The following is a 20,060-nucleotide window of genomic DNA, read 5'->3' as shown; positions in this document are numbered from 1 at the left end:
TAGTGTTTTCCTGAAGCTTTGGAGTGAGGAAAATGAAATAATGCTTTTGAAACAAAAAATCATCTTGTCTCATATAGAATCCTGGTTTCATCTAAATTAATGGTAAGAGATATCCATCCTCCAGACTTCAGTTTGACTGGAATTTCAGTCTTTGCTGCAAATGAAAAATTTGACAGCATTCTTACTGAAGTTCTCTAAGGAATAGAATCGCAGTGAACTCTTTCACTCTTTAGAAAAACTATGCCATTTGAAGCTTGAATAGTTAGTTTTTTTCTGTAGTGAAGTTTCCACTTTAAAACTTGAGGAATTTAATCTCCTCCAGTTTTCACAAAAATACTTGCTTGGTAGTGGTGTCTTTCCTACTGTGTAGTGTACTGGAATTGTACAAATGTACATGTTGTAATGTTAAGTCTGAGTTTAATTTTCAGTAGAACGCCATTGAAAGTTGTAAATCTGATATATTTGCAAAACCACAAAGTTTTCAAGTTTTATTTTCTATGAGTTAATATCCTATTCCTTATTCTTTGTTGAAACTGTGAAATGAGGTGTGCATAATAAGTGGGGTATATAGCTTTTAAGTGTAATGGCTGTTTTGTTTAGTATAACAGTGACCACACTTCAAAGCATGTTCTGTGCAAGTTGAATGCTCATAAAATTTCTTGAATGTGTGGGTAATTGCTCTAAATCGTTTCTTTTTTTTCCTTTTTTAAATTTTGTAATAGTATTTTGTCTTTTGAAACATAATATTAGCCTTTTACTCATTGAACGTTGATTTAAAAGGAGAAGACTGAGAGAATTTTTAAGGGTTGTTAGGCGAACTTTGATCTTAACTGGAAGTTGTAGCATTTAGCTTTACACAAAAGTGATTTACAAAGGTTTGTCCTTATTAAGAAATGTAGCTATGCTTAAAACTTTATTTTTCCCATTGATTCTAGGTACAGCTGCTTTAGAAGAAGATGCGCAAATTCTTAAAGTCATTGAAGCATATTGCACAAGTGCCAAAACACGTCAAACACTAAATTCAAGTAAGTTAGAAAATGCTGAGATAGCTAACTGAAACACAAATTAAATTCTTTGCCAAAAAGAGAAGATTAGTGTCTGTGGTCCCTGGCCTTTGCAACAGCAGGCTGGACCTAGAAGAAGTAATAATCTGTTTTTGGCTTGATATCAGTGTGCGGTGTTTAAGTATTGGAAGCCAAGTTCCACTGTTAGAGACTATAATTCGATCAGTGTTTAAAAAAAGCAAACAAAAATTCCATACCTGCATGACTAGTTATGGTTTAAAATTGCACAAAACCTTCATCAAAGAATGAGAGGTGTCTGGAATATGACAATTGTTTAGTGTGTTTTTTGATAAACTTTGAGAAGCTGGTAAGTAGTGAGAAGAAATGAAGAGTAATAATAATAATAATTTTGGAGGAGTATATATTTGTCTTGTTGGAATCTGTTCAGCAGTTTTCTGTTATGGAAAAGTAAGCTAGACCCATAAGTACTTATTTTCTTTTATTGTCACTAGTTGTTTTTAGGATTAATGGCAAATTTTATATCATAATACGATTTCAGGAGAAACTTTTCTCTTAGGTTTCTGGGTTGATTAAAGCCATTTTTAGTTTCTCCGTTCAATGTCTAACTTATTGAAAACCTGTACTATGCCTCTGGGGTCCTACTTCATTTAATCTGAAGCAAGTTTGCTGTGTGAAATTCCTCTGTATTGTAAGTAAAACGTCACACAAAGCAGGGGAGTCCACCGGCTTGTGTTCCATCTACACAAGGGAGGAGAAAACACTGTAGGGCTTGTTCAGATTTGCACAGTTTTGACATTATTGAATATGGATGTAATTCAGATATCCTTGGAACACAATTTAATGATCCTGAAGTACTTGGCTGGTTTTGCCATTAGCAGGAATTAGAAGATTTGACATTATAACTTATTCCTTGTCCATAAAAGCTGTTTAAATTTGCTGTATTGATCACTGTTATTGCTAGCCACAGATTCCTGTGCTTGTTTTGCTTCCAAGCAAAAGCACTTTATGCTGGCAGTGGGGAAATCTCAAAATATGGCTGCAGACTTAGTCCCTGGATTTTCCTAACACGTGTTCACTTACTGTTATCGCCTTGAAAACCGAGCTACTTTGTATCCATATATACTTTAAAATGGAAACACAGCCCCTTGTATGAAGGAGTGTATTGCATGGCTGTGATGTTTTTACGTTTAGATTTTGGAAATACTTGAAGTGACAGCGAAAACCTTCATTTTAATTTTTCTTCTTGACCTGTCTTGGCAAACTGTAGGTCTCCAGGGTGATAAAACTCAGTTTCATAAATTGGCTACTATTAGGTCATTTTTGATTAATCTTAATTTGTTTTTTAGCCCTACAATCATTACTGTAATATATTTAATTTGATAAAATGAGTATGTTCAAAATTCTGAAGATACACTGTTGCTCCAAACAAAAATCAGTGAGATAATTGCCGTTTAAATGTTGCAACTGTGCTTTGTTCATTATTTCCAAGGATAACGTGACAAGAAGTGGTTGGGGAAACATTTGCACTTGCACAACTTATGTGTGTGCAGACTCATAATGGATTTTTTTTTGCTTTTTTGCCTATTTTTCCTTTCTATGTATATTTAAGAAATATACATAGTGCAATAGACGTCATTGCATACATCAGAAGTCAACAGCTTTTATTTGCACTTAACTGCAGCAAGAAAGAATGATTTTATTGGTTAAGCGCACGGCTGCTTCCTTTGGAAAGAATAATATTGTCATCTAAGCCTAAGTTTCAGAAGATCTATTTGTGGGCTGCAATCAGAAGTGGAAAGAATAACTCAGCTTTGTGCTGGGGTTGCTTCTGTCGGAGCAGTAGTTGGTACCAAAGAATAGAACAAAAAAATTCCCAGACATCCATGGAAAAATGTCACTTTTTTTTTGCATACCTGTGTGTTGATGTTCTGCCTGTCCCTCACAGCACTGATGTGGCAATTCTGCTAGCTGCACCTTAAGCCAAAGCCCAAGACGTGTTGCTTCTGGAAATGTCAGTTCAGAGCAGCAGCTGGGGTGCACCAGTGCAGACTGGAAGGCAGTGGCATTGGAGGGAGTAGGGTGACTTTTTTAATTGTTTGGGTGGGGAAGAGGTTGTATTTAGTTTGGGGAGACAGATGTGACTGAAAGAGAGGAGAGCTTCCCCTTCTGCTGGTTCTTATAAGCTCAGTATATTTGAATGCATTTCCTCTCCAAATGAAGGCTTAAAATCTTTTGCAGAATAGTGTGTCTGGTAGCTCACAACATGGCAGCTTGCACAGTTCTCAGATATTGCCAGGCCTTTGGGGAGGGCAGTAAAAGAGAAAAAGTGTCCTATGATACTTTTGTCCACTACCCTGGACATGTTAATTGAGGAAACAGAGTCCTGTGGGAAGAGGTGAGTGGGGGCGTAGAAAGGAGCCTGATTAGGTTGGCCATAGTCTCTTGGCCCTGGTTTCTATGAGTTCAGTTACTACTTGGTTAAACAAATAGCTATGGGCACAGGTACAGAAAAGCTGTAGTTTGACAGCTGCTTTGAGTGGGTGTTAGGTGGTGTTGCTGATTTAAAAAATGAGCAGCCCTGCTGCTCTGCATGAGAATGCCTCTAAACCTTTGTTTTTTCCCCTGTATCTTTCCCTCTATAATGTTGGCACAAACACTTATGGGGCTGTATTGTGAGCTGGTGGGGAAATTACCTGCCTGAAAAATGATCTTTTGCAGGGTTAATCTTCATTTGAAACTGTTGCCTGATCTGATTCACCAAGCAGCTGTAGAAATGGCTGTTTCATTGGAAGGGAGGGAAAGGATGGAGGTATGCAGAAACAATCTGTGAGATTTGGGGAAGAGAAAGGCCTGTTGCTTTTCATGTCAGTGCCTGGTTGTACTGGCTTAATGTATTTATTGCTATGTCTCAATTCAGATCCCCCCAGACCAGAGTTGACTCCATATTTGAAGAGAACCAAACTCTCCCTTCTGAAAAATCTATCCTCAAACAAGATTTTAGCTATTCAGAATTCCCAACTGAGGCTGCTTAGAAGTTTAAAAGCAACTTCAAAAGTTTTGTTGTAACAATTCAAAAGTTATTACATGATGAGTGTAATTTATTCCTAAAACCCAACCAAAAAAAAAAAAAAGCTTTGGTGCCTTTTTAACAATATTTTCTCTTTTCCTTCTCTTCCCATCACCTTTTGCTTTTGTTTCATGTGTTTGGTTGTGGCTATTCCTTACGTTCTCCTCCTCATCCCACCTCTGCCTATCCACATCCACCATTTCATTTCACCTATACATCCTTAGCATGGCAAGGCACTGACCTGATGCATAATCACGTCTTGGCTGATGATGACCAATCAAGTCTAGACTCCTTGGGTCGTCGCAGTAGTCTTTCTCGTTTGGAGCCTTCAGACCTCTCAGAAGACTCTGACTATGACAGTATATGGACAGCCCATAGTTACAGAATGGGGTCTACATCTCGTAAGAGCTGTTGCTCATATATCTCTCACCAGAACTAATGCACTTCTGAGCTTTTTCTTAACAAATGCTTGTTGTATCACAGCCTGCTTTTCTTAGATGTTTTCTTGCTGTTCCTTGTCTCTTTAATGTGATATTTAACAACTTCTGAGGGAGCTTCTGATACTTCAGGTTTACCTGGTGGAAGGCTCTATTGCCGATTTAATACACGTACAAATAAGTCATTCTAAAGAGTGTATGTCCTGTTAAGGATGATATTTCTTGAGGGCTTTTTAAGTGACAGATATTAATATGTAGCTCTGAATGGTCTGTTTTTTTGACTTGGTCAGTGTAGCAACAGGTCCTTTCTTCTTTTCTTTTATTTCTTTTGGATAAAGCGCGATTTTGTATTTTGTATTGAAACCATACTGGTCTGTGAGCCAAGTGCCAGCAATATGGAAATACTTTAGCCTTAGTGGTTGAATTTTCTATATATTATTAACAAATTACAAAGCTGGTAGAGTAAGCGAAATATAGTTTGAAAATAAGCACTACAAGAACTGTAAAATCATTCCGATATTCAGATATCTTATTTGGAAGAGCATTTGCTAATCCATGAAAATTTATGGTTTTATACTGCTGTCTTTTCCTCATTGCTTAGATGTTTATATGAAGGATCACACTGCTTCCCCCCACCCCCAGTGTGGCAGTTATCATGAAAGCCTGGCAGTCCATGCTCATTACATGCAGTGTTTTGATAATCTCATATTACCTATGGTCATACCGTCACTTTACTGTATGCAATAGTGTGGTAGAACACAGGTTTAGATGTTTACTTGCCTGTTAAAATACACAACTGTCAACTATCAATTGACCATTCTTCTTGAAAAGACAAGATGAAAATGGTTCCCATGATGAAAGCTCGAGTGTTCAGCATCTGAAGCTGTAGGTACAAGTGTAATCGAATTGGCTTGTGTGAAGTTCCTAAAAATAGAATGCTTGGCTTTTGGTTTTTACTGTTTGGAGCATGTCTGTGACAGATTTTATTGCGTCTTGTAACTTCTCTCATGAGCAGGTTTGTTTTCAGCAACAGCTCTTCGCTCACAGTAATGTTGGTTTTACAGAGAACTGTGACACCTTAGACATGGCTGAAGGTCTTGAACCTGCACCTGGGGCATTGCCGGGGTGAAGTGTGTGGTCTGTCTTGTGGATCACATAATTGGAATTGAAACAGAAATGAAATGTTTTCTTAATCTTCATTAGCGTTAGGGAAAAGCATTCGCTAAAAGCGCAGTAACGGCTCTCGTTTTCACCAGGATCCCTGGATGCAATTCTGTTACCCTCTTTCAGATATCAATGTTATTCAGTGTTCAAGTATTACTACATGAACAAGTTCAGAATAGTCATGGTGCAATTAACTGCTGCCTGGCAACTTGATCACACTTTTTAAAAGTTTACAGGTAATTAATACCTTTCTGCAGGTTATATGAGCAGAAAGTTAGTAATTGCTAGACATGAATGATCTCAGAAGGTTATCAGCATGGAGGAAGCTATGTCAAAGTAGTTCATGTCTGTAGATTTACATTCAGTCTTGCATTGTTTGATCACCCGTTTAATCCTCTCACTGTTGTCTGTATTTGAAACTTTGACTAACAAGAGCAGCAACGATTGCTGAAGAGAATTTTCAGGAGTGTATGAAAAAAACCAAACTAGTGTGCATATATTAACGTAATGACCAGGAACTTACGTATGTTGAACTTTATTTGAATTGGAGGAGTATTGGTTAGAGAGATGAAATAAGTATATGTGCTCTGTACCATTCCACAGTGCATCTGTAAGCCACTTCACTTTTCCTTTGAGTCAAGAGTATTTGTTTTTAATTATATGAAAAGTATGGATTACTTTTTCCTGTTTCTTAAGCTGTTGGTGTTCTGGTTAAAAATATTGTGTTCTGCACTGGATAAATGATAATTCTTTTATGTCTGTTTCATGTTATATAGTGCAAATATGAGTTTGAAATACAGTTGCTGCACTTGAACTTTCCTTATCACATAGAATGTTTTCTTATCCAGATCTGAAGATTTTATTGACTTTTCTATGCACCAAAGCTTTGACAGTTTACCGCCATTAATTCTTGTAGCATTTGAGTCACTAATTATTATCGTAGCTATGATCTTTCATATTAACATCACCGCACACTTAAAATCATTTGTTGTCTTCAGTGTTACAGGCCGTTAGCTATTGTGAACTGATCAGGAGCATTAATGCAACATGCTAAAAAAAAAAAATGCAAATGTGGAGATGGTGGTATTCAGTCCAAAGGTTCCGTGTTTCTATTCTTGTGGAACTTTAGTCACGGTAACAATAGTACCTTATGTTTATGCAATTCTGTAAATTACACGTGTACAGTTAATAATATACAGGAAGGAAGAAGAATATGAGTTAGAAGGTAAGTTCAAGCCATTGTCAACCCCTCTTCACATGGCTTACCCAGTGTTTCCATAGAATTAGTATTTACCATAAATTGAAACCAACCTATATTAATTGGGTGTTTTGCATAATCTTGCCAAAACACAGTAATGTGTATATAGTGACGTTACACATGGAAGAAAATTATATATATAGTGAACTTCATTTGTGAATGGGAGAAGCCATCTTCAGTAGGTGACTGCCTTTTGAAAATACAAAATGGATGTATATCTGAATGTTGCATTGTACTGTACAGTATGCATATTGTTTGTGGTTGCATATATCAATTCAGTGTTTTGTTTTATACAAAAAGGACATCTGTTATGTACAGTGGAAATAAATTTTGCATTTGCTAGACTGTGACTTTAATATTTGATTATTATGTAAGGGGCAAGGATGGCATAACTTGCAACTTAACATTTAACTATTCGGAAGCAAAAGAGCTTTTTTTTTTTTTTCCTTTTTTTTTCTGCAAGTGTGTAAGCTATGTTTAATGTAATTGGCAACTGCAAGAAATTCATTGTAACATGAACTGTGTATCCTTCTGTATCCCTCTTTTTTTTTAATAACTATCCATTTGTTTTTTCACTGTTTGTACTGGTATGTTCTCCGTAAAAGCACAGGCTGAGTAACTGGAACAATTGAAACTGATTTGTGTAGGTCCTGCTACCAGAGATAAATATAAATATGATAATGGTTTCTACACCTTTACATATTTTCAAGATTTAATATTATAACTTTTGTTTTAAAGGCCAAAATGTTATCTTAAAGGTTTCTACCAAAAGTTGCTTACATTTGAGTGAATTTAAATAAAATAATGGACTATTATGCATACTAAAATATTTGCATCAGAAGTAATGATGTAATCTCCTAGTAGTATTAAAATAACTTAAAGACTTTTTGCTATGACTGTAGCAACTCTAGTTTTAGCCCTACAGCTCTCTGGCTGGATATTTTTGTACTGGTTGATTAAGTATAGGAAATTTTGTGGGGTAACTCTTTCAAAATTGTTGTCTTAGGAATCTCCCACTTTTTCAGGTGATTTACATGTCGTTGGAAGCATTTATCCTGTTCTTAAATGATGAACGCTTGCATATTGAGTTATATATTAACTTTAGTCCATTTCAGTAATTACAACATTTTGTTGTAAACTGTACAAATCTGTCATCTGAGTCATGTGGAGTTCTTTCCTACTTATATATCGCTGCTAGTGAAAACAAAACAAAAAAAAATCCAAACCACACACACCTTCATACCAAAACCTATTGGCTACTCCCAAGAGTTTGCGAAGGGTGTGTTTTATAGCGAGGACCTAAGTTTTGGCCATACATTTGGATTCTGATCAGTTGTTACCTGCACAAGATGCCGAAGAGCTCCCTCTTGACTTTGGCAGACCTGTAGCGTGAGTGATTTTTTTAGTGCTTTAATCTGAACAAACAGAGCATGGAAGCACCACTTTTAGGATTTTTCTTTTTAGGAATTCACTAAAGATTCATTGAGAAAGAATGGCAGGTCTACTCATCCACTTTAACATCTTGAATGACTAATGCAATGAAAAGCTGAATGTTTTAAATGATGAGTGATTCTCCTTTTTTTTGTTCAATATTTGCTTCCACAGGAAAATGCCACCAGTGGCTAATCATTTAGCGTGCATTTATTTGTCTTTCAGTAGCAAGTCAGACTTCTGTCTTTGAAAATCAAGCAAATAAGTTTGAAGAGTTTCCTAGCTTATAAGGGGATCCTAGTAAAGTTGGTAGAAAATAGAATTGTATATTTACAAATACTCTTTCTAATTTTTGACCTTTATTGTGCCTTATTCTCTTCCTTGTCTCTCCTAATACAAAAAAATACGAAAAATAAGACTTCAGTAGAGTCATTACTGATGGTGTCAAATTATGCCATGAGATTTTGGAAGTAAACCACGATTGGGGGAGGGGGGGAGGTAGTTACATGGGCAACATGAGGGGTCTAACTTCTGTTGTGTAAGTTAGGAACCTCATAGTCACAGGAGGAAGGCTATCACTGTGAAAGTACCTAGGTTGAGCCTCCATCTGGAAGAACTCCATCCTTGATTGACTGCAAGGAGAAGCCCTGATGTTAGCTAATCAAAGCAGGTGGTGTGAATCCTCACTTTACTGTTGGCTTAAAAGTTTCCTAAACAAACAAGGTCTCTGAGCATAGGCAGAGAGTTAATACCTGGTTAAAGTGAAAAGTTATCTAAAAATCATCTGCTTTTCTTGCTTTCTTGCTAATAAGATCCGAGCAAAACTGGTGGACTGTCTTCATGCATGCCTCCTAAAAGATTCAAAATGAAAGACCGAACTGATTACCAGCACTGCTCCTTTTGAAGCCTGACTTCTGTAAGGATCCAGTGTGATGCTATATGAACCATTTTTTTAAAGATATTTCATCCTCCCCTTGGAGGAAAATAAATAAAAAGCTGAGGTCGTGCAGTTATGCTTGCAACCGGACATCGCTGAGAACCTCTGTGGAATTCAGTCTGCACTCTCGTTTCTTTTCGTTTGGCGTTAAGACTGTACGCCAGGGCTATGAGTGGTGTTCTACCCATTTCAGGCGGAGATAGAGTGAACTTTTTCTGACGTGAAGTCTCTCGGCCATATAAATATCCTTCAATTTTCCTTTTTTTCCAGATATGCCCAGAATGGCTTGCCAGTGTTGCTGATTAGGCTAGGGAGGAGGTCAGACGCTGGTAACTAAAAGCAATGGGCTGTATGTCATGCATCTTATTACCTTACATAGTGGCTATTGCTAAGGTTTCTGGCCCAGATCTCTAGGTCAGAATGCCAATGCTATACTGTTAGAATGGTATTGGCAAAAAGCAGTGTAAATTTTTGTCCTCCAGTCTAAGGATGGAAAATAATAATACTGGATAGACCGCTTTATTTTGTTGATAGTATTTAATTGTTGGAAATTTGGTTGAATCTTGATTCTAGTAGTCAGTTGTTCATTTTGCCCGTATCTTAATCGTGCAGAAGACTGATAAAGAGTGGTGTATCTCATTCTTCTGAGACACCTGAGTTACGAGGTTTCCCATTGAAAAGTTGGGGCAGCTTCCTCGGCCTTAATGTTTGTTCACTAGTCTGAAATACTTTTCTGAGTTTGCCAAACACCCTTTCTTTTTCCCTTCCGCCCTCCTTTCCCCAGGGCCCCCGTTCTCCCCTAAAAGAAGACAAAACCAAACTCGGTGAAGTTTGAGGTGATTTTTTTTTCTTCCTTCCTTACTTTAAACTAGAACTTCTGCTGGTATTGTCTCAAAGTGGTGTAGGGCTAGAGTTGTTAAAGGTCAATTTAAACATTGTCTTTTTGCATGTCTGAGTCAGAATGAGACTGAGTAGTGTCTCTAAGAAATTCAGCACAAAACTTGCAAATTTAAGATTGAGGAATGGTGGAAACGGCAACCTGAAGTAACTTTTGATTCTTTACACTGCTTTGTGGAACTTGAGTGTGTTTTGGACAGGTGCTTAGGGTAAGCTAAGTTGCAGCAACATCATGGACTCTTTTTAATGCAACTGTGCGTGTAATATCCATGCCTATCTTCATGTCCTAAAGCTGCAGCTTGTAAAAGTTTTCTGGAGAGAAATGGTTACATAAAAAAAACAGCCATAGAGGACCTGGTGGAGGCACAAGGTACATCTTGGAGAATATTACCTAGTGCCAATATTGAGGTGGCGCTTTGTCTGAAGTTAATTTTAGATGCACATTTACAGGTAAATGCATCTAAAAGTATATAAAGCTTTAAGTATAAATGGTATGGAAAAGCAGGACAATGAAGTAGCTTAGTTATGCTGTTAGAATTTGGCACATAAAGTCTGTTGTTATTGTGTAAATACTCATTTGATGACAATTTTATTGCAGGACAGATGTGTGTTTGTACCTAGATACTTAGAATGAAAAAGGAAAAGTGCATTTTCTTTTTTTTCAGTTTAAAGATGAACAATAAAGGCAGTGAGGGTTCTGTGATAAGAGTGAAAAAGTTACAACATGATTGAAGGTATCAGAGCAATTAAAGTGAGGTTAAAACTTGTGATGTCCTGAATTCCACAGTAGTTGTTATATTGTGGCACAAAAAGATCAATGTTTACAGCAACAGTTTACGTCGCATACGTGTGTACGTGTGTAGTATGCTGTCCTTCTGTGTATGTTGGTGGAAATTTTTGTTTTTATGAAACCGTACGTTCTTTGCTTCAGTAGTATTAAGTGGGTTCTGTGCTGTGCAGTCCACACAAACATATGCTGATATGTGTACGTCTTTTACATGCATGTGTGTCTGTAACTGTAGTTATGTGTGTTTTTTTTTTTTTTTTTTAAGCTATCTCCTCCATGCTATTTCTAACTTTCAAAGGACCCATGTTACTCTGACCAGGCAAAGACGATTGAATGGAGCTCTATATAGACATAACCATCATGTGCTGTTCCCTTTGGTTGAAGGGAGTCATGGGGGAGAAGCACAAGGCAATTCTCCCTCTTAGCTCAATTTCTCTCTCAGCATGTGATACGCTGAGGTGCTCAGAATTGATACTGAGACCCAAAATTTAATGATGCAGTAGCAGCAGGTGTCAACTAACTTTCTAAAATAACATTGAGTTCAATGTTCTGTGTTGTCTTGAGCTAATAAAACAGAGCAGTAACCAATTAACTGAAATAAAGATGAGACAAATTTTTGCAGTTAGAGGTTGATAGCACAAACAGGGAAATGCCCTTGAGCCCCTTACATTTTTCAAGTCACTCTTTCCCTGAAGAATGTGTGTGTGTGGTGTGTTTTTTTTTTTTTTTTTTTTTGTTAACCCACTAAAGATTTGTCCCCCGAGCTCAAGGACTTACAGCTTTCAAGGACGAGATTCTGTTCTCAAATATGCAGTAGTTGTTACTCCAGAAAATCTGACTGTCATATACTGTTTATTCTTTACTGTTGGCTTAAAGAAACTCTTTCCTCCGTTAAAGGATATTTGACTTTGTTTACTAAAATAATATAACTAGCTTAACACCTACTGCTGAGTTATGTTCTTCTTTTATGCCTACAAGCTCATGTTCAGAACTCAACAGTGCAGTTGTTAGGGGAGGTAATATTTTTCTTTGAGCTTGATTTCTTTGATTTTGCGTGTGTTTGGATTATGTATTTTATTATGAACCCTAAAGGAAAGGCCCTTTTTTTTCACAAAGCAGCTGTTTGGCAAGAGCTAACTAATTTCTCCTAACAGGCATGCGCCCTGTAGTACACAATTATCAGTTCAAACTGTGCTTAAAATTAAGATATTCCTGGTTAGTCAAAATCCATTACAATGAATTGGTAAGCAAGTGCATATTGTTTCTTAAAGCTGACATCTGAGTTAAGGCGTTAAATTTTTTGCATATTTATCTACTCTGTTTGAATTCTGAACAAATTTTTAGGCAGCTATTTACATACAGATATATTTACAAAATTTATTTATTTTATTATTGAAAAAATGTTAGTAATTTGTTGCAGCCTAATTAAATAACATTTCTAGAATATATGCATTATTGGATGGACACATCTCTGAGCAGTAGATTTTTCTTTTTAGAGCTACTTTCTGAAATTATATGAATTATCTTGATGTTAAAAATTGTAATTATTGTGAAAAAATGTTCTGAAGAAGTTACAGAATGTTTTGAGTTTTGTCATTAAACATTTTAAGTGCTTTTAAAAATATGTATTAAATATGAACTATGTATTTCATTTGGTAGCAATGTATTATGAGACTAAAGGACTGTTTATGTGTATGTGTATATATGTCTATGCACATATATGCACAATTGTGTTTTTTGTGGTTTTCTTTCTGGGAAAAGGAATTTTAAATTTCTCTTTCCATCCTTGTATCATTTGATGTCACTCTTCTGCTCCTTTCTGATACGATAATTGGTTTAGAGTGGAATTATTTCTTGGATGTGTATCAGTGTGAGACCAGAATCTGTCCTTGAGGCTTAAATTGTTATTACTTAAACTCATCGTTCGTTCTCTGACACAGCTATGATGAATTTGTATGGATTTTACTGATAGTCACTGTTCCTTGAACTGTGTGTAACATCCCTACGATAGCAGAGGAGGTCTGTCGTCAGGAGGATAGGAATGGGTCAGTCAATTTTTTGTTGTAGTGTAAGGCTGTTGATTCCAATTTAAAGATATGTCAGTAACTGTATGTGTGGAGGGGAGGGTGAAATTGAAAGTGATCTACATCGGTCATGCGGGTGTATCATACAATGAATGAAATAATAATCTTTAAAATGCCCCAACATTGTTTACAAGTTGCTCATTTTGTAATTTATTTTTACAACAGGTTCCCGTAAAGAATCAGCTCCTCAAGTCCTGCTTCCAGAAGAAGAGAAAATTATTGTAGAAGAAACTAAAAGTAATGGTCAGACTGTTATAGAAGAGAAGTAAGAAACCTTTCAATGAATGATGGATTAAAACAGTAAACTTGGCACTCTTCCTCCTACTCCCACCTCCCACCTCGTGTTGAAGTAATAGTGCTAGAGGGGTGGTGGTAGGGGTGGAGAGGTATATTACTAGTGGGGGAAACAGCTGTTTGGAGTATGCTGCCAGGCCTTGCGGGTGCAGTGAGCCTTCCTTTAAATGCCTGCCGTCTGGCTTCTCTGTCTATGCTGTTCTTTCTTCTATACCAAGAATTGATGTGTTACACTTGTAAGTGGCTTTTCTGAGGTATTAAATAGGTATCATAAATAGGTAGCAGTCTGTTTTTTTGGTAAGGTGTATGTTGAAAATGAAATCTAATTGTGTTACAGAAGCATAATACACAGAATGGACTTATACTAGTTTCTGTATTATGTTTCTGTAACAGAATTAGATTTCAAGGCCATTTTTGTTTGAGAGGTCTGTCCTGTCATAGAAGCTGGTGAGGGTTCCGTGCCTAACTGAGTGTAAATCAGGATAAGAGATGATTTTTAACACAAGTCAGTGAAATTAGCTTTTAGCTATTTTTTATTTTTAATGCATTTCATATACCAGTTTAATAATAGATTTAGACATGTTTTCTGGAAACTATTATAACAGATGTTCTTTTTATTTTAGAAGCCTTGTTGACACGGTATATGCATTAAAGGATGAAGTACAAGAATTAAGACAGGTTGGTAACTTGCTGTATGTATACCAATATAGAGAATGGAAAGTTGGAAATCTCATTATAAAAATATATGTAGCTTTTAAGTTGATACAGTTTGACAGGGATGACTTTAAATCTTGGACTAAAGTCAAGACCCTGAGATTTGCTTTGCAAAGTAAAACTCGCCAGTTTGGGCAGAGAGCACTCTTCGGTGATTGTCATCTGTCCTCGGAGTGCCAACCTGTTTAAAAAAAAAAAAAAAGAAAAAGAAAGTGTGTTAGTATCCTGTCTCTGAGGTGATTTCCTAAGCTTTGTTTGATTTATTTTTGAATGTTACAACTTGTGAAGTGTTCAAAGCATTAAATAAATTCAGTTCTGCTGTGTCGGCAGCAAAATAAGCGTATAGAGACTGTGGAATAGTATTTACTCTTTGAATGTTTAATTTTAGTAGCATAAATGTATGTCTCTGTTTAAGCCTTTATTTATTTATTTATTTATTTACAATCTTTCAGTAATCTAAGCACCTCTTATGACTCAATTCTTAAAACCTCTCATTTCAGGAGACAAGAGAGTCCTATTCAGTACTTATCATGTGGCCTTTTGAAAATGAGGGCTACAGGTTAGCTTAGGTGGCTGATCTGTCAGTTGAGGGAATTGCACAAGATGTCACCTGCGTAGCTGGTATGGAAGATGCAGCTGATGTTTTAAGCATGTTTTAGTTATCCATTTTTTAGTTGTTTAAAAATATCCCTTCTTGTCAGTGCACAGCCGGTTGAATGCTTGTTTATGCTGCTGCACATGCTCATTGCTTACTGTATAGGCAAAAAGGCCTTGAACTGTCTTCACTCTCCAATGTGAAGATGTGCTAAGTGATCTTAACTGATATATTACTCAAGAAGTCTGATAAAATCTCCTATGTTAATATAAAATGGATTTATACTCAAGTTAATTCACTTTTGGGGCTGTAAACATGAATCCAGATTCTTTGCTCCTCTTTAATTCAAAGTGTGCCCAATATTTTCAAAGATGCAGTGCATGATTCTTGAGATAGGGCAGTTGACATACTGAAAATTTAATTTTTAGTTGGTTCTGCCTATAAAGCATGTGTGTCCCAGGTTTGGTGGGAACTGGACAGTCTTTTTAAAAATCTAGTTTGCTTAATATGGGCCACACTGATAACCTGTTAGCCTTTCGGTGGCCTGGCTGCTTCACTATAAAGGATAAAAGTGCTCCTGCAGATCTGTGTGCGACCCTGAACAAAATGTCACCTTTTCCTGAACTTCAAGTAACAGCTTTCTTCCCTTGTTCCTCTCCAAAAAGACAATCTCTTCAGAATCTCGTAGCTTCCAAAACCAAGAGCTATTAAATCCTGACTTCGTTTTCTTGTATATTTGGGATCTTAGCTTAGAAGCATTTGCTGGTCCTTTGCTGTGATGTTGCCACTTCTCCAAATGGCAGAGAGAATCTCCAAGATGTGAATGTCTGAAGTGACCTGAGGCTTCATAGATAAAAGCCATCTGGGAGTACATGGTGGTTGGTGTCAGTCCTAGACCACTGGCTGGTGACAGTTACACGAGAACTGGGTCCCTTAGCAGCTTCCATCAGTTATGTATAACTACTCTTCCACAGGGATTACGTTGTAATAGTACAATCCTAAAGGGTGGAAGAGGGGAGAACAGAAGGAAAGTTAAAGAAAAGGTGTACCTACAAGAAAAAATTGAAATGTCTCAGTTTCTCAACGGACTTGGGGAGATAAGGGAGGTAAGGAGGAGGGAGCTGTTGATCCCTTCCTGTTTCTAGAAATTTCTGAGAGCGCTGATGGGAGTCCAGTGCAGCCCCTGGATTGCAGATCTGTGTATTAAACACCAGGAGACCCTTGGTCTTGAGGTCTTAATATTTGTTGTCTTGCCTTCTGGTCACTTCCCCTACTGGTATTTCAGTGCGTGGTGCAAAATACTGAGACCTGACTCATTCATTAATACATGTGCACGGTAGTGGTGTTTCTTTAAATTCAGACTCTTCTTGGATTGTCAATAGTTGCCTGTCTGGCTTAAGACTTAGTCACAAAACACTTTTCAGAGAACATAATGGTTTTGAAGGTGCTCCTTTCAACTATTTGCTTTCCTAATTAAGCAAGTTAATTTGCATTAAGCTTTAAGAAGCTTTTCTGAGATTGTGAAACTAGTTATAATCACAGGAGGCTCTTACAGGGATATTTATTCTACTATTATTGTTCCTTTTCCCTTCTCATTAACACCAAATATATTCTACTGTTCCTTGATCAGCTTTGAGCGAAGGAATTCAAAATTATTGGCCATCTGTTGTTAGCACTTGCGTTATATTTATACCCCCAAGTATGAATAGGAAATACCTCAATTTCGGTTTGGAAACGTGTAACTTGTGAAATTTTAATTGAAGGCAGAATAGCTGCTTTGCTTTTGAACAGCTAATAACAATCCTACTGAGAAGAGCCTTTGGAATTTATGGTTGATGGTGTACATTTCGTTGGAAGAGATGTGTTTGTTGGGAAAAAAACCCACTAATATTTCTATCTCTATTAAACAGGATAATAAAAAGATGAAGAAATCATTGGAAGAAGAACAGAGAGCTCGCAAGGACTTGGAGAAGCTTGTTAGAAAAGTTCTAAAGAACATGAATGACCCATCTTGGGATGAAACCAACTTATAACTAATTTTTTTTTTCTTTTTTCTTTTTCTTTCTATTGAAAGACCAGTTGTAAAACTGAGCTGGGAAGCCTTCTGACATTAGTCAGTGTTGCATCAAGAGCACTACAAAACAGGATTTAACTGGATCTAGGGATTTTTTTTCTTGCTCTGAACGTATAGAAACAGCCAAGCCATTCACTGAAGCAATCTATACTTTAAGTTTGGAGACCATGGATCCTGAACTCTACTAAACTTAATTTGTTTGCATCTAAATTACCTCATTTTGCAGAAAGTGCAGCACCTGACTAAAAGTCCATGTTTTTCAGTGGCTTTTTAATTAAATATATATTTTTCTTGTAAATATCTGTAATTTTGAATGCATATGTGATTGATGTATCAGGGCTGATATGTTATTTTCTTCTCCTGTTGTTATAATGGTCACAAGTGTTAGAAATGATGGCAGTACTGTCTCACTTACGGAAGGTCAGAGTTCTTTGTGGATAATTATGTTTTTGTTCCAAATTACCTGTTGATCACACAAGCAAATTTAAGAAGCTGTTTTTCCTTTTGACCACTATATTTAAATCCTTTTATTTATGCTTGTGCATACATTTTTAAAGAGTTTACAATTCTTTAAAAACAGTATTAAATCAAAATACAGAAAATTGTTTTTTGACAATAGAAATAATTTTTAACGAAACAAATGCCTGTGATTCACATCTGTTTCCACTTATTTGGCAGACTAATTTGCTGTGCTTTGGCCACCAAAAGACTGATGTACTTGCCTGCTTTTTATGACTGTGATTTTTAGGTGTTTATGTACTGCATTTTCTATTGTTGGGCTTAAATATACAGCCGGCTGATAATTTAACGGATCATACAGTTTGTTAAAGCAAAAAAAAAAAAATCAATCTAATCCATTTTTTGTTAATAAATTGTTGCTATTTATTTTTTTTATGGTCACAACAATTAAATTCTAGCTAACCCTTGTGCATAAGACACATGGGCTAGGCCAAACTGCATTCAGAGCTCTGTTCTTATACCACTATATGATACTCTTTTTGTTTAGAATTACCAGACTCTGGAAGCATAGTCAGTCATTCCTTTCCCATCCTGTTTCCTCACTATATCACTGGTTTCCATTCTACTAGAATTTAAACAGAAACAAATCTGGGCATAAAGTTTTGTTCATCATATTGAAATTCATAATTTGCACCTCTGACAGGTTTGACAATACATACAGTGAATATCGTTGAAAACCTTTATTGCTTAATCTGGTAGGCACAGTTACTGCAATCCTCTTCTGTATTTAAAATAGGAGACGCTACGTGCAAATGGTGAGCTTCAGTTGGAGCACTTAACGTACTAAATCCCTTAAAGCTCGTTGTAAAAGTTTCATTGATTTCAGTAAACTTTGGATCAAGTTCCAAAGGTCCAATTTTCTGGGGTGTTTTTCTGCAGTTAATAGCCCAAAGTGCAAACATAGCACAGACCAAGTCGCACCTTTGGTAGTCCTGATTTTCTAGTGCCCTTTGACTGGTAAATTTAATGCTTAAACTTGAGCAAATGATCATAAACTTTACGGAGTTGGAGCCTGGATGATGAAGAGGATAACAATTTTCATGTGCAGTTTATATCTGATGAAAAATGTATTTTTAAAGCTGTTCTTGGCTGAGAAAAGTGCATAGTAATTCCTGATACAAAAATCTTTTTTCTATTGTTTGCAGTTGCACAAAAATGTGAACAGACATATGTAATTATCCTCATATTTAGAAAACACAGTTGTTAAAAGCTAAGTGATACTAAACACTGCAAATGCATTGCATATTGGCTAAATTTAGATTTGGGAGTGCTAGTATAATTAGAATTTTGCAAACATGTTTTTACTTTCTATATTTCAGTGTGAATTTTAATTTTCCATTGAGCATATGTGAAAGGACATTCCAGAGGAAGAAGTACAAAAAAAAAAAAAAAGGAAAACATTAAGCTTAGCAGTATTTAGCAAATTTTAACTCAGGAACAACTTCCATCATTACATGATTTTATTTTACATTATGTTGTGAAGAGTAGCATTGCTGTGTAAATTTGCTGACACTTAAGTATCTGTGGTTATTTTTACTTCTGACAGTACCCTTATACTGATGTCTAATGAACATGCCTTAAACATTGGGATTAAACAGTTGTTAAATATGACCAGGATTTAGGGACTGATTTTGGTCAAAGTGGATTGGGATGATGAAGCTTTTTTTTTTTTTTTTTTTTAACAAAATAAAAAAAAAAGTTAATACTTTGTGTAGCTTTTGTCCTTAGCTCTAGTGCAGAGAGCGAGATTCAGGCTTTTGGGAACCAAGGAATATCTGAACTTTTTTTCTTTTACAATTTGTTATACTGTATATAGATTGTAAATTTCACCGCGTGACCTTCTGAATTGTTGGGAACTTTATATAAGCATGGATAAATGGGGCACTGTTTATTTAACCTATTAAAGGGTTATTTCTTTGCTCTCATCGTTTAGGGATGAGGAGGTGAAGCCATTTCTTATCCTGTAGATGTGAAGCACTTTCAGTTCTAAACTGTCCAAAATGTAGCATAACATTTCTCTGTACTTATTGATGTATGCTTGTTTGTCTCACCATGTCATGACATCTTAAAGATTAAACAACTGACTGCCTTTGTATAAACCTTCTTAATGCCAATCATTTAGGGAATATAGGGTGTCTGTTTACAGTAACTGTGGAGAACTCAAGTTTAGTTTAGATGTCACAATATCCTGATATCGACTACTAAAGTGTTTATGCTGCATTGTTGTAATTAAACCATGATTTTTTTCCCCCTACCCAGTGAAGTGTTACATTTAATCTAATGTGTGGATTATGATCTTAAGAGAGAAAATGTGTTGATTTTTCTGCCTTTCATACAAATAACCTCTACCATTTAATAGTAGATACACTATTTTGGAAGGGCCTTCTCGTGGTCTTTTACAATAACAAATTGACACGTAGAAAACAAAACAAAAAATCGGTTACTTTTGAGGGGCAGGAAGTAGGTTCTTAACTATCTTGCACTTAGGACTTTTTACTGCAAATTCTTTGGCAACCGGACCTGCTGGGACAATGCAAGAGTTGGAGGAGATCAAAGATGGAAGCTCATGAAAGGGAGGGAAAAAAAACTCTAGAAAATCCATTCACTGCATAAATGAAGTAAAATATTTGTCTATGTGCGTGATCTGCCTGAATAAGCCACTGATTTGTGGTAAGAGTGCATCCTAGGGACATTACTGCACCATGGCTACTTAATCAGGGATGCTTTTAGTCATAGGAACCACAATGTAGCTTTATGCGGGATGGTAGGACGGGTAA

General features: G+C 36.3%; 1 protein-coding gene across 11 annotated transcripts in view; it reads left to right on the top strand.

Moving 5' to 3' along the window:
* Positions 1 to 19,537, top strand: part of ARHGEF7 (Rho guanine nucleotide exchange factor 7) — a 132,562-nt gene extending 113,025 nt beyond the window's left edge. For 6 of the 11 annotated variants that reach the window (XM_068927242.1, XM_068927274.1, XM_068927231.1 and 3 more), the window contains 4 exons: positions 936 to 1,025; positions 13,253 to 13,352; positions 14,005 to 14,059; positions 16,601 to 19,537. In XM_068927242.1, the coding sequence (XP_068783343.1) occupies positions 936 to 1,025; positions 13,253 to 13,352; positions 14,005 to 14,059; positions 16,601 to 16,723 (368 nt within the window). In that variant the 3' untranslated portion in view covers positions 16,724 to 19,537. Of the gene's footprint in view, positions 1 to 935; positions 1,026 to 4,316; positions 4,494 to 13,252; positions 13,353 to 14,004; positions 14,060 to 16,600 lie in introns of all 11 variants that reach the window. The other 5 variants (XM_068927224.1, XM_068927218.1, XM_068927285.1 and 2 more) reach the window with 1 other exon arrangement.
* The last annotated feature ends 523 nt before the right edge of the window (positions 19,538 to 20,060 follow it).

This window comes from Struthio camelus, chromosome 1 (genome assembly GCF_040807025.1).
Source record: "Struthio camelus isolate bStrCam1 chromosome 1, bStrCam1.hap1, whole genome shotgun sequence".
In the NCBI taxonomy this organism is placed as follows: Eukaryota; Metazoa; Chordata; class Aves; order Struthioniformes; family Struthionidae; genus Struthio; species Struthio camelus.
Note: the sequence above shows the minus strand (reverse complement) of the source record. Positions and strands in the feature narration are given on the sequence as shown.